The sequence below is a fragment of the Rhipicephalus microplus genome, chromosome 6 (genome assembly GCF_043290135.1).
Source record: "Rhipicephalus microplus isolate Deutch F79 chromosome 6, USDA_Rmic, whole genome shotgun sequence".
NCBI lineage: Eukaryota > Metazoa > Arthropoda > Arachnida > Ixodida > Ixodidae > Rhipicephalus > Rhipicephalus microplus.
The window spans coordinates 97,710,695-97,724,787 of NC_134705.1; the positions used below are offsets into that span (position 1 = coordinate 97,710,695).

The 14,093-nt window shown below is 47.7% G+C and overlaps 1 protein-coding gene across 3 annotated transcripts in view; it reads right to left on the reverse strand.

The window, feature by feature from the left end:
• Positions 1-13,064, reverse strand: part of LOC119167451 (protein-cysteine N-palmitoyltransferase Rasp) — a 50,901-nt gene extending 37,837 nt beyond the window's left edge. Inside the window, exons 1-2 of one of the 3 annotated variants that reach the window (XM_075866269.1) lie at positions 12,808-13,064; positions 12,591-12,682 (exon numbers count right to left, since the gene is read on the reverse strand). In XM_075866269.1, the coding sequence (XP_075722384.1) occupies positions 12,591-12,682; positions 12,808-12,809 (94 nt within the window). In that variant the 5' untranslated portion in view covers positions 12,810-13,064. The remainder of the gene's footprint in view (positions 1-12,590; positions 12,683-12,807) is intronic. The other 2 variants (XM_075866267.1, XM_075866268.1) reach the window with 2 other exon arrangements.
• Positions 13,065-14,093: the final 1,029 nt, after the last annotated feature.

Consider the following 14,093-nt stretch of genomic DNA (forward strand, 5'->3'; position numbering starts at 1 on the left):
ACCTGGACAAGCGGCTATGATAGGGATGTCGCATTTACATGCCAGATTCATGGAATCTCATTGTCTATAGGTGCTTGTCTGTGTGTGTGATGTGTCATGTACTGTCTTCCTGTCTGTTTCCTTTTTTCAATCTCTCCGATCCAGTTCCTACGTGCAGAATAGCAAACTGGTTACTGAACTGTACTGGTCGACTTTCCTGTCTTTTTTCTCAACCATTTATTCCTATTATGCTGCTTATCAATGCTAAATTGTGCATACGGCCTAAGTTACGTGCGCTGCCATGCTCTCTTCAATAAATCAGTTTTTAGTTGAGCCCAGTCTTGTAATTTATTGTCCTCATTTCGTTGTGCCTCGAATGTTTTAATTACGCATGCTTCGAATAGTGTCCACAGAATAAGTGTTTACTGATTTAGAGTACGTGGAACTCTACTATACTACGAGAGAGCAGGGAGCAGACCCAGTCAGAGGAAAAAAAACTAGTTAGGTCAGTGTGTTAAAACAAGTGTTTAACAATTTGGAGTACTTTCTACTCAACTATGAGAAAACATTGAGCCATCTTTAAACACTAAGAGACAGATGTTATACCACTGAGTGTGTTTAGAAAAAGTTGTTATGATTAGTGCATTCCGTCCCGTGCGCTTCACCTTTTATAATGCCGAATCCACAAAAAGTACGCTATGAACGAGCTCATGGTACAAAGCGTTGGAAGCCCGTGTTTGGAAAAAATGGTTAATGATTTAAAGTACTTGGTACTCTACCATGGGAGAATGCAAAGCCATCCCGGGGTGGACGGCAGCGATATCGGTTGAATCATCAACAATGACATCATAGCAAGTAGGCCATGGTGCAGTCATTTCTACGAATCGAAGCACCTTTTTATATATTTAAAATATGTGATTTGTTCTTCTATATACACGTTCCTGTTGCTAGTCTTTCATTCAGCTAACTCGAACTTTTTGCACACTTGAGCAAAGATATTGGCATGACAGCTCTGAAGGAGGTTGCATTAGGTACATAATATTAGCTTTTGATTATTTATATGAGTAGTAATAATATCGTTATCAACAAAAAGACGTTTGCATTTAACAACGGAAATCTTCCGGCCCAGCTTAAGGGGAGGATGAGGGTGGGGGCTCCCATTGACTTTAGGTTGCAACCAACTATGGCTGTTAATTACACACTCATGGTCATAATCATCACCACCATACTTATAATCCATCACGGGGCGATGACGTCTCCGAGGGCTCTTACTTCGCCGTTTGATATCGAGATTCGAATCCCGGCTTCGGCGGAGGCATTACGATGGAGGCAATATGAAAAGACCTTTCATGCGCTTGATGTTAACCAACCCTACATGATCGAAATTAACCTCCGAGTATCTCACTACGGCCCACCTCTTGATCATATAATGATTCGTGCTCATAAGCTCCACCTATTGTTCCAACGATCCCAAGTTATCCTTGTCCTGCGCGAACTCATTGCCTTTGATGTTTTCGAACCTACTGATTTCGTAATCTCCCCCTACTTTCTGCTTTTTTCAGCTGCGATCCGCATCTCTTGTTGTACACTACGTTTCTTCAATTGCTCTAACTGACCAGAGGTTACATGTCCAAAGTTATTGTTTGTTACATTGGTCTGATTGAGCTAACTGACTTGAGGCTGTCTGTCCTAGGCATAACAACCCACATAGGCCTGTGTCCATCATCATATGTTGATACATACCCCTTTCCTTTCCTCTAACAGTTTCCACTCTCTCGTTATTTTTTTTTTCACAAATGAGCACTTCACTCTCGTATGCACCTCTGGACCCCATTAAAGAGACCGACTACTGATTTTTTTTCGGTGCCCCGCCGCGGTGGTATAGTGGCTCAGGTACTCGGCTACTGACCCGCAGGTCGCGGTGGCGAAAATGCTGTAGGCCCATGTGCTCACATTCAGGTGCACTTTTAAGAACCCGAGGTGGTCCTAATTTCCGGAGTTCTCCACTACGGCGTCTCTCATAATCATGTGGTGGTTTTGGAAGGTTAAACTACACATATCAATCAATCAGTTTTTTTTCTGGCGTCACAGATAACTTACTCTTGTTAGCGATCGTAGCTGCTGCAACTAATCCCGAAAGCACGTATAGTCTTTCGGTGAATTTTGAGTTTCTTGGCTGCAAGACCATTCTTTGTGTTAACAGAAGATGGCCCAACTGAGCGACGCTATACTTCCAGGGGTGTCCCTCAAGGCGGAGTTTATAGGCCGACGCTAATCAATCTTGCACTAATTGGCTAAAGTACCATTAAAATCTCAATATACGCAGATGACATCTGTGTCTGGACTTCGGCAGTCACACGTCCTCAGATACGTTTCCGGATTCAAAGAGCAGCAACTATGATGGCCAACAACTTGTTAAAACAAAGTCTCAGCATATCACCAGAAAAATGCACGCTGGTGGCCTTCACTCACAAAGCATTGACACATTACTGTCATCTCAATCTGCGGGCAAGTCATTTCTTACGCCAGAACCCGCCGGTTTCTGGGCATCATTAATGAAAGTGTTGTGGAGCTTATGCACTAACGCGTATGCGCCTTCCAAAGAGAAGAAAAAACCCCGTGCTCTGATTGCACGAGAACCTGGGCCGCCTTTGCCAGACTTGTCGTACGGCCATTTTTCGTTGCAACATCGTTGCGACTTCTCCGGTTCAATAAACGTCATCACATTTGGTGGAGGCTGCTGAGATCCCCAAGCAGACCTGGAGCTCCGCTTTCGCAAGTTGCCCGAGAGACCACCGCGAAACATGACTGACGCAGTCGCCAACCCACCCATCCCAGCCCAGCCAGCACTACCGGCTGTCCCGTCTACCTGCCCCGACGCTACTCACCAACGAGACCCACCAATCTTCAGCGGCAGTGGTGAGCAAGACGTCGAAGACTGACTCTCGTACGAAAGCGTAAGCGCCAGCAACAAGTGGCACAACGACTCTAAGCTCGCCTACGTTATCTTTTACTTGGCAGACGTAGCTAAGCTTTGGTTTACCAACCGCGAAACCGCCATCGCCAACTGGTCCTCCTTTAAGACACCCGTGACTGAAGCGTTCGGCCGACCAAAGGTCCGCAAGCTCCGCGCTGACCAGCGCCTGCGCCACCGAACCCAGCAGCCTGGCGAGACGTTTACTAGTTACATAGAGGACGTGCTCGACCTCTGCAGGCGTGTGAATCCATTTATGCTCGAAGAAGAGAAAATTCGGCAGATTCTCAAGGGCATCAAGGATGGCGCATACCAGATGTTGCTAGCGAAAAGCCCGAACACGGTGGCAATCCTCATAAGCCTCTGCCAGAGCTTTGATGAATTGCACCGTCAGCGTTCCATCACCCGACAGAGTGTCCCACCGCCGGATTCGGTCTCTGCCGTCGCACTTACAAACGCCAACGTTCGCCGAGAAAGTCCGTCGAACCAGATCAAAGACTTCATCAGGGAGGAAGTCGCCCGACAGCTCTCCCTGCTGCCGCATAGCGACGCGCCCAGCGCAAGCCTGCCTTCGACACTGCAGCAGGCCATTCGCACTGAAATTTGTGATCTCCTCCCTACAGTGCAGGCCCCTTACCCAGCACCTCCACCAAATGTGATGACGTTTATTGAACCGGAGAAGTCGCAACGATGTCGCAACGAAAAATGGCCGTACGACAAGTCTGGCAAAGGCGGCCCAGGTTCTCGTGCAATCAGAGCACGGGGTTTTTCCTTCTGTTTGGAAAGCGCATACGCGTCAGTGCATATGCTCCACAACAATGAACAGAGGCACTCAGACTCGGATCGCCACCCATCTACTGCTCATTTCCCATCCCCTCGTCACTGATCGCCATCGCCTATGCGTCGTCGACCACCTCCTGAGGAGGAAAACTAATCAGTGCAGTTCCGGAGGCAAGAACTGCAACTTGTGCGCAATTCCCAAGGCCTCCGTTTTCGCCGCAAAATGTTGTTGATGTCGATGTTGAGGGAGTCCCCACAATAGCGTTAATTGATACCGGGGCCGCCGTTTCTGTGATGGACGCCAAACTTTGTCGGAAACTGAAGAAAGTGACCACATCTCTCTGTGGCATGGTGCTGTCCACGGCTAGCGCGCAAAGCATTCATCCCTCGGCTCTGTGTACGGCGCGCGTCGTCATCCAAGACGTTTTGAACGTCATACAGTTTTTTGTTCTGCCATCTTGCTCTCATGACCTTATCCTCGGTTGGGATTTCTTATCACGTCATGAAGCTATCATCGATTGTTCCCGCGCCGAAGTGTCCCTTGTGCCAACACTTGAATTTCCACCACCCGACCGGTCTCCTCGGCTCTGCAAACTCATCGCTGACGACGACATCACCTTGCCCCCCGAAGCTTCGGTCCCTATAAGCCTTTCATGTGTGGCGCAACCTGACGCCACGGTGGTGTTTACGCCATCTCCGGTTTTTACTGAACGCAAGGACATCGTTCTCCCATTTGCCGTTCTTACAATTGCGTCTGCTTTAACCGTAATGCTGGTTACCAACCACTGCAACTACCCCGTTGGCTTACTTCGTGGTGAAACGTTGGGATATGTGCAACCTGTCGACCATATCGATGATATTATTCTTTCCGACGAAACGCCATGCCACATTGCCGCAATAACTCATGCGTCTGAGCCATCAGGTTTGTCTGCCTTCGACAATGCTATTGACGCAGACCTTCCCCTCTCGCATCACCGCCAACTTGTTGCTCTCCTTAACAAGTTTCACTCTTCTTTCGACTTTCAAGAGCCCGCTTTCGGCCGCACCACGACTATCACTCATACTATTGACACCAGCTCACATTCGCCTCTGCGACAGCGTCCTCACCGCGTTTCCGCCGAAGAGCGCCGCGTCATTACAGAGCAAGTAGACGACATGCTTAAACGTGGAGTGATACAGCCTTCTCAAAGCACTTGGTCATCACCTGTGGTTCTGGTAAAGAAAAAAGATGGCACCGTTCAATTTTGCGTGGACTATCGCCGCTTAAACAAGATTACGAAGAAAGATGTCTACCCGCTACCACGAATAGACGATGCTCTTGACTGTTTACAAGGCGCCGAGTACTTTACATCCTTGAATCTGCGTTCTGGGTATTGGCAGGTGCCAATGGCTGAATGTGATCGCCCTAAAACAGCCTTTGTAACGCCAGATGGCATATACGAGTTCAAAGTGATGCCATTTGGGCTCTGCAACGCACCTGCCACATTTGAGCGCATGATCGATACCATCTTGCGTGCCCATAAGTGGAAAACTTGCTTGTGTTACCTGGACGACATCGTAGTCTTTTCGTCTGATTTCCCGACACATCTTGCTCGCCTCCATGAGATTCTGACGTGTCTAACTTCTGCAGGCCTACAACTTAACTCCAAGAAGTGCCACTTCGCAGCACGAAAACTAACCATCTTGGGACATGTCATCACAGGAGACGGTGTTCTTCCGGATCCCGATAAGCTTCGAGCTGTCGCTGACTTCCCGTTGCCCACATCACTGAAAGCCTTAAGAAGTTTCGTCGGTCTCTGCTTCTACTTTTGTCGCTTCGTGCGCAACTTCGCGTCCATAATCGCACCTCTCATGAGTCTGCTTTCCAACAGCAAAGGTATATCTGCATGGTCACCTGCATGTGACGACGCATTTCGCCAGCTGCGCCGCCTGCTGACCTCACCACCTATTCTTCGTCACTACGACCCCGCTGCTGCCACAGAAATTCACAACGATGCAAGTGGCATTGGTCTTGGTGCAGTTTTGGCACAACGGGGCACCCAAGCCGAATACGTAGTCGCCTATGCAAGTCGCGCTCTCAAGAAGGCTGAATTGAATTACTCCGTGACAGAGAAGGAGTGTTTGGCCATAATCTGGGCCTTGACGAAGTTTCGCCCGTACCTTTACGGCCGCCCTTTCGACGTGGTCACAGACCACCACGCTCTATGTTGGCTGTCCACATTAAAAGACCCGTCTGGACGCCTGGGACGTTGGGCACTTCGATTGCAAGAATACGACATCTGTGTAGTATATCGTTCCGGTCGCAAGCATGCGGATGCCGATGCACTTTCGCGATCGCCATTAACCCCAGGTGTGGCTTTTCTGTCACCACTTTTTACCACCTTGTGACGAATAGACACCTCTGACATGCTTTCGGAGCAGCGTAAAAATCCATATCTTGCATTGTTACTCGACTACCTTACCGATCCGTCTGCTGTTCCTTCCACGAGAGCGCTACGCCGACAAGCAGCCCACTTTTCCGTGCAAGACCGCATTCTGTACTGCCGCAACTACATTCCTGGTGGTCGGAAGTGGCTCCTTGCTGTCCCAACTCATATGTGCTCTGACATCTGCATGAATTTCCATGCAGACCCCCAAAGTGCTCACGCAGGTGTCCTGAAAACCTACGAAAGGCTGCGCCAACGATATTACTGGTGAGGAATGTATCGCTTTGTGCAGAAATATGTTCAGTCTTGCACCGTTTGCCAACAGAACAAGACACCTCCACAGCACCCTACTGGCATGTTACAGCCGCTCTCATGCCCGGCTCGCCCATTCGACCGCGTGGTTATCGATCTCTATGGCCCCCTCCCATATAGTCGCTCTGGAAACCGGTGGATTATTGTCGGTGTCAATCATCTGACACGCTACACTGAGACTCCAGCTCTACCGACAGCGACCGCCCACGAAGTTGCACTGTTCATTCTGCGCAGCTTCATTCTCTGCCATGGGGCTCCACGTGAATTACTCAGTGATAGGGGTCGAGTGTTCCTGTCGGAGGTCATTCAAGCTATTCTCGCTGAATGCAACATCATCCACCGGAAATCTACCGCATACCATCCAGAGACGAATGGTCTCACTGAACGGTTCAACCTCACACTTGGTGACATGCTGAGGATGTACACCTCCTTCGACCCCACTAACTGGGACGCTGTCTTACCTTTTGTTACCTTCGCTTACAACACCGCGACGCAAGCGACTACCGGTTTTCCCCCGTTCTTTCTGTTGTACGGCCGCGAACCATCCCACCCGCTTGACACCATACTCCCGTACCGCCCTGATGCATCGGAGTGCTCCCCGCTTTCGGAAGTCGTCAGATACGCTGAAGACTGCGGTCAGTTGGCTTGGTCTATGACAAGTGAGGCTCAAGGTCTACAAAAAACCTAACATGATGACGTTCATCACATGGCGCCTACGTTTCATACTGGCTCCCTCGTGTGGCTTTGGGTGCCCCCGCACGTTCCTGGCCTGTCTTCTAAACTTCTGGCCCGGTACCATGGTCCGTTCCTTGTCATTGACGCAACCTCGCCGGTGAATTACATCATCGAGCCCCTAACACAATCGCCAGATTTGCGCCGTCGAGGACGCGAGACCTTACACGTCGACCGTCTCAAGCCCTACTACGACCCCCTCATTGTGCCTACTCCCTGAGTCGCCAGGATGGCTACTCTTCACCCCGGGGGGTATTGTAGTGGAGCATATGCACTAACGCGTATGCGCCTTCCAAAGAGAAGAAAAAGCCCCGTGCTCTAATTGCACGAGAACCTGGGCCGCCTTTGCCAGACTTGTCGTACGGCCATTTTTCGTTGCGACATCGTTGCGACTTCTCCAGTTCAATAAACGTCACCACAAAAGGAACTTTGTTGGATTCCGCATGTGGCCTATATTAAGGAGCGCCTGATCGCTATTTCCCAATCGTTCAAGTTCCTGGCAGGAAAAACGTAGGGGATTTCAGTAGACGCAATGATGGAACTCTACAAAGCCCTGTTTCTCGGTTTCCTGAAATGTAGCTTGCCCGTGCTTAGCAATACCTGCAAGACCAATGTTCATGTTCGACAGGCAGTACAAGCCCGAGCAGTGAGAGTGTGCCTTGGTCTGCCCGGATGTGCGTCAACAGAGGCAACAATTGTAATTGCTGGTGACAAACTCACAATGTTGTAGAAGTCCTGAGAACGCACATCAGACACTTCTCACGTGCTCCCTGTCATCATCTTGCACTGTTGCCTTCAGAGAGGCGCCAAGCATCGTTTGCTAAAATGATTGTGAAGTACAATGAGAAACTGCCCTCGGGCTTTACTCCTGCATCTAAGCCATCGATACTTCCTGGTGTCTTGCTTGACTCACAGTGCAAATTAGTGTACCAGAGATTCGGAGGAAATCTGAGCTTCATCACCCGTGCTGAAACAACTGTCTCTTCTTCTTTTTCACGAGAAATATTCAGACAGTGTACATATATATATATATATATATATACCAATGGCTCCACGAACCGGCAGTGTTCGTCAGGTGCAGTAGTTGTCCCAGTAAAAGGTGTTACCATCAGCTTTAGGACTGAGCTCTCCACTATACACAGCCTTCATAGATTATGCGAAGGCGTTTCATTCAGTAGAAATATCAGCCGTCATGCAGACACTGTGTAATCAGGGCGTGGATGAAGAGTATATAAACATCCTGGAAGAAATCTACAGGGGATCAACTGCTACCATAGTGCTTCATAAACAAAACAACGGAATACCAATCAAGAAGGGTGTAAGGCAGGGGATACAATCTCCCAAATGCTATAATTAGCGCGTGCTTTCAGGAAGTTCTCAGAAACCTTGACTGGGAACAATTAGGGATGAGAGTTAATGGAGAGTACCTCAGTAACCTGCGCTTTGCCGATGACATTGCATTACTGAGTAACTCAGGGGACGAATTGCAACTCATGATTACGGCGTTAGACAAAGAGAGCACAAAGGTGGGTCTTAAAATTGATCTGCAGAAAAGGAAAGTAATGTACATCAACCTCGGAAGAGAGCAGCGCTCTGAGATAGGTAATAGTGCACTTCAAGTTGTAAAAGATAATGTCTACTTCGGACAGGTAATAACTATGAAGCCGAACCACGAGATTGAAGTAACTAGAAAAATAAAAATGGAGTGGAGCAGATTTGGCAAGTACTCTCAAATTATGACAGGTAGATTGCCACTATCCCTCAAGAGGAAGGTATATAACAGCTGTATCTTGCCGGTGCTTAGCTGCGAAGCGGAAACGTAGACAAAGACGGTTCAGCTTAAATTGAGGACGACGCAGCGAGCAATGGAAAGAAAAATGGTAGGTAAGAGACAAGATGAAAGCAGAGTTGATTAGCGAACAAACAGGTGTAAAGGATATCATAGTTGAAATCAAGAAGAGAAAAGGGACATGGGCCGGGCATGCAGCGCGTATACAGGATAACCGCTGGTCAATAAGGTTAACTAACTGCATTCCCAGAGAAGGCAAGCGGGTTAGGGGCAGACAGAAGGTTCGTTGGGCAGATGAGATTAGGAAGTTTGCAGGTATAAATTGGCAGCAGCAAGCACAGGACCAGGTTAACTGGCCGAACATGGGAGAGACATTTGACCTGCAGTAGACGTAGTCAGGCTGATGATGATGATATTGATGATAATAATGATGATGATTATTATGATGACTCTACGGCTTCTACAGCAGCGGAACTATCTGCTTTGCGCGCTGCACTTAGAGTGGTCAATCGGGAACCACCGCAACAGTGGTCGATTTTCAGCGACGAAAAGGCTGCCCTACAGTAAGTGCTCTCAGCACTTCGTCGCGGGCCGTACGAGCAGCTTGTTTTCGAAATTCGATGCGTTCTCCACACTTCACACGAGAAAGGGCATCATTCACGTTTCAGTGGCTGCCAAGTCACTGCGGCATCATAGGGAATGAACATGCCGATACTGCCGCGCGGGCCGCTCATAAAGGAACACGAGAAGAAGCTATACCACTTTCGCGGACCGATAAAGCCTGTAATTTTCGACTACTTGCACGTGAAATCACGCTTTCACTATCGTGCCCACCAAGGAACGAGACGAATCGTCAACACCGCCTGTTTTTCATGGCTCTTCGCATGCCCACTGGGCTCGACTGAAGAGAAGCCACCTTTCTTCATCGCTTATGGCAAAGAGTGGAATTTACAAAATCTTATTCCTTTGTCATAGGAATGGCCGACAACGCTCTCTGCGATGCCTGTCATTGCGAAAAGACGCTACACCAGATCCTGTGTGACTGTCCGTTGTATGACATCCAGAGGCAGTCACTGGCGTTCTTTATTGTGCGCATCGACAACAGCCAAATGTCTGTCGACACTATTCTGTCAAGTGCCCGAGAGAAGACATTGCAACAGAAGTCGACAAAAGCTCTGTTGAAAGTCTTACGTGACACGGACTTGAACAAACGGCTGTAACAGCAATGTCACACACCGTGAAAGACAAGACTGGACTATGAGTGTTCGCGCATGTGCTGCCTAATGTCTGTGTTTATCTCTCTTCCCTCTCCGCTCTCTATCTTTCATCTCCCCCATCCTCTTCCCATGCGCAGGGTAGCAAACCGGCTGCCTATAGGCTGGTTAACCTCCCTGCCGTTCTTTTATTCCTGTTTTCCTTCCTTCATTATGAGCAGAATTTTTTTCGATCTGAGAGCTTTTAATGTAGCAACGCTGAAAATTGATAGCGATACCGGTAGTATATATCTGGCGACTCATGCATGCTGCCGTTCATCTGCTTCCATGGAGTTCCTGTCACTATGCCTGACCACGTTTATTCTGAGCGTTACAACTATATTTATCAGCATCAAGTCGTTACATTGAGACGACATGGCTTTTTACAGCTTCCGTGTATTTGTACCACGTTGCGTGCGCCTGCGCCCAAGCTTGTTGCGCCTGTGTCGTGGATGGCTTGTTTTGTCGTCGTTACTCTCAGGGCACACGAGACAAGCCAAGTCACCAAAAACGTCATCGCGCATATGCGCGGCCGTGCCAACTAGCACTACACCTCATTTCTGAGCCAGATTGTAAGTAGAAGAGTGAAATCACTCCAAAATCTTGGTAACCAGAAAAAATTGCGTGCATGGTTTCATGAGTATACAGACAAATTGCTCATGCCGCGCTGACAAGCATTAGATTATTACGTCATGCAAAAGCAGCGCAACTATAATTCGTGGTACGAACGTGGACCTATAAATACATTTTTATGGAGCAGTAGATTTTACTACAAAGAAGCAAACAATATTTCATACTAACAGGAAAATCGTTGACCGCGTGCACTAGCTTACGCGGTCACGTGACAGGGTACATCGGCTAATTGAATTTTATGCCACCAGCTGGCGCCACAAGATATTTTGCGGTTTTGTATGAAGACATAAAAATATGACTTCACTTTTCACGAGAAAAAACAAGGTTGGTTTGAGTCACTATGAGAGACAACCTTTCCATCCGTGCAGTCACCTCATTTCATGTTCATGGCCGTTGTCGGTACTATTAAACCTTAATGACCCCGCACTTCTCCTCCCTACTCCCCACTAATAATAATCATATAGGTTACAAGAAACAGTGCTAGCAAGTTCTCGCGCCACCCATTACGTTCTATTAGAGGAACGGAACCCGAAGCTCCCTGTTGCCCTTGTCCTGTCAAGCACTTTTCGGTAATTACAAGGTTACCCAAACAATGCCGAATACCAGAATGGGGCCAGCGAAGTTTTTTCGCCACGTCCTTTTTCTAGTAGCTTATTACCTTTTCTGCATAGCATAAGTGGGCAAGGGATGCAAGTTTAATTTAAAGCTTTCGCTTTTATAGCTAACAGTGTGGGATAAAGTAGAACATTCAAACTCTGGCAAACACCCATGCTGGGTGCTTGGCCAAGAATTGGGCAGCTTCAAAAGACAGCTCTCAAAGAAGAGGTTAAATTCTGTCCAGTTGAGGTGAAGGAAGTAAAATATAAGCAAATACTGGAAATTTAGAAACACATTTGTAGTACTTGGAGCACATTAGAAATGGGGCGCCAAAATCAATCAATCCAACAAAGTGATTTGGAAAAGTAGAAGAAACTGAATTAAAAATTGATTCTATACCCTAAATCTTTTTGAGCCTTTTAAGAAACTCCAGCAAAACATTGGCAACCTTTCAGTCACTATGTCCAAGCTACTGAATTTTGAAATGAACTACATTTGTTGCATTTAAATCTAATAGGAGTGTTGGGAATACGGCCCCGAAAGTAACATTGCACAAGACATAGTATCAATATCAGCAAGAGAGGTCGTGCTCCGCTTTTTCATGTACTTCTCGAAAAGAACAATGAGAGGAGGCAGCCAGACCAGCTCTGTCAAAATAAAAACCTGTAGCCGCTGACAGCCTAAGAATAAGTACAGGTTCCGCCCACGAGGCCGCATTGCCCTTATTTTTCATGCTTCCTCCGTGTTGCCACTTCGATGCGCAGAAACGACAAAACGCGATAAAGCGTTGCAAACCAATCCAAGCTGCTTCAGATTTCACAATCACAAACACAATCACAAAAAAATTCACAATCACAAGCACCAACTGCATTGATTAGGGACAGTCGAGGATGTAGCTGTGTACGTGCGGACGAGGGTAGTCTTCTTTATTACGTCTTCCTAGCCATTGTGTCATACCAAAGGTCAGTACTACAGATGGACACGCATAACACAAATAGATAGTGGTACACTGTACTATTTATTATTCTTAGCTTGTCACCAACAATAGATATGGAGCTTGGTAACGTAATGTAGTGGTTGTAGGAGAGACAAATATGGTCGTTCTGATTACTTACTGTCTTCGTTGACCGAAAACCGCCACATGGCGTAGAGAACGGCCGATACAAGGAACACCCAGTGAAACACCTTCTTCCGGTTCCATTTCCACCTGGGGCGTCAGAAATTCCCGGCACATTTACATTCCCGAACGTCAACTTACGACACATTTACTTCCACGCGCACACAAGATGGCAAGCAATCCGTGTTAAAAAGCTAATCACTGGTCAAACTTACATATGACGCAGCACCAAGTATCGGGCACTTCGGCAAGTTACCTCTCAACGTCATTTTGTCCTTCCGCTGTCAAGTCTGGCTTTTCTTCTACAGTAGTGCCATCTCCTGACATTGTGTGTTGTTTTACGAGCATTCTTCGTCTCCTGGCTCTTAACTTTAACCGTGTAGACACTGCCAGTGTGCTCAAACTTGCCGATTAAGATTCGAGCAACCGCAAACGTCATGAACATCACTTATTGTCCCTTGCCTTGAGCGAGAAGTGAAAGCGACAATACAGCAAATTAACAAAACATGAAAGGCTATAATTTCATTGGTGTTTCCTGCACTCTGTCAAGCAATACGTCAGCAACGCGGGAAATCGTTGTCGATGGACCTGCATCTTAAAAACAGATCAGCAAAAAATATAAAAGCGAGCAGCTATACTACAAAGAAGCAATGAATAATGGTTTACAGAAGATGAAGATGGTATGCAGGCGGCAGCTGTTTTTAAGGTTAAAGGTACACATGAACCCTGCATGTAATAGTTATAGAGCTGTGAATACCACCAGTCTACAGGTGAGGCGTCAGTTGAGACGACAGTGGAAGCTGCTTTTAGCTTGCAGACATCTAAAATAGAGCCTAAAGTGAACGCGCTTGCTGACAAGCCAATAGCTCTCCATGTATCTTATACGCTCGAACTTGATTATGAAAATTTCAAGTGGGGAATAAACTTAGATCATCTGCTAATTTTGGTAATCCGAAAAATGGCAGCATATCCATGAGTGAATGATGGATAGTGGGGCAAAGCATCCGTCCGTCCATTCGTTCTTGCTTCCGTCATCCATGTGTGCTTTTGTGTGGCCGCCCGTGCGTCCACCCGCGCGTCCGTGCGTGCGTCTGTTCGTGCGTCTGCACGTTCATCTGTGCGTCCGTCCCTGCTTTCGTTCATGCATCCGCTCCTGCGTCCGTACATGCGTCCATCCGTCCGTGCAGCCATCCATGCGTCCGTCTATGCATCTGTCTGTATGTTCATTCGTCCACCTATTCAACACTCCAAGTACCACCATTTCCATCTGCCATGAACTGTTCGCCACCGCTAAACAAGCGCTGCCAGTCTACGCTGCGCGCGCCTTCTATCTTATCTCCCTCTTCCCCTTCCCTTACCTTTCGTTCTTATAAAAAAACCAAGCCGGACAATAAGCACTCGCTTTTTGCCCTGGCCACTATGTTCGTGCATTTCGGGGCGCGGCCCAGCCGCGGGGCCGGTTATAACAGTGGCGACGAGGATTTCAACAAAGAACGAGACC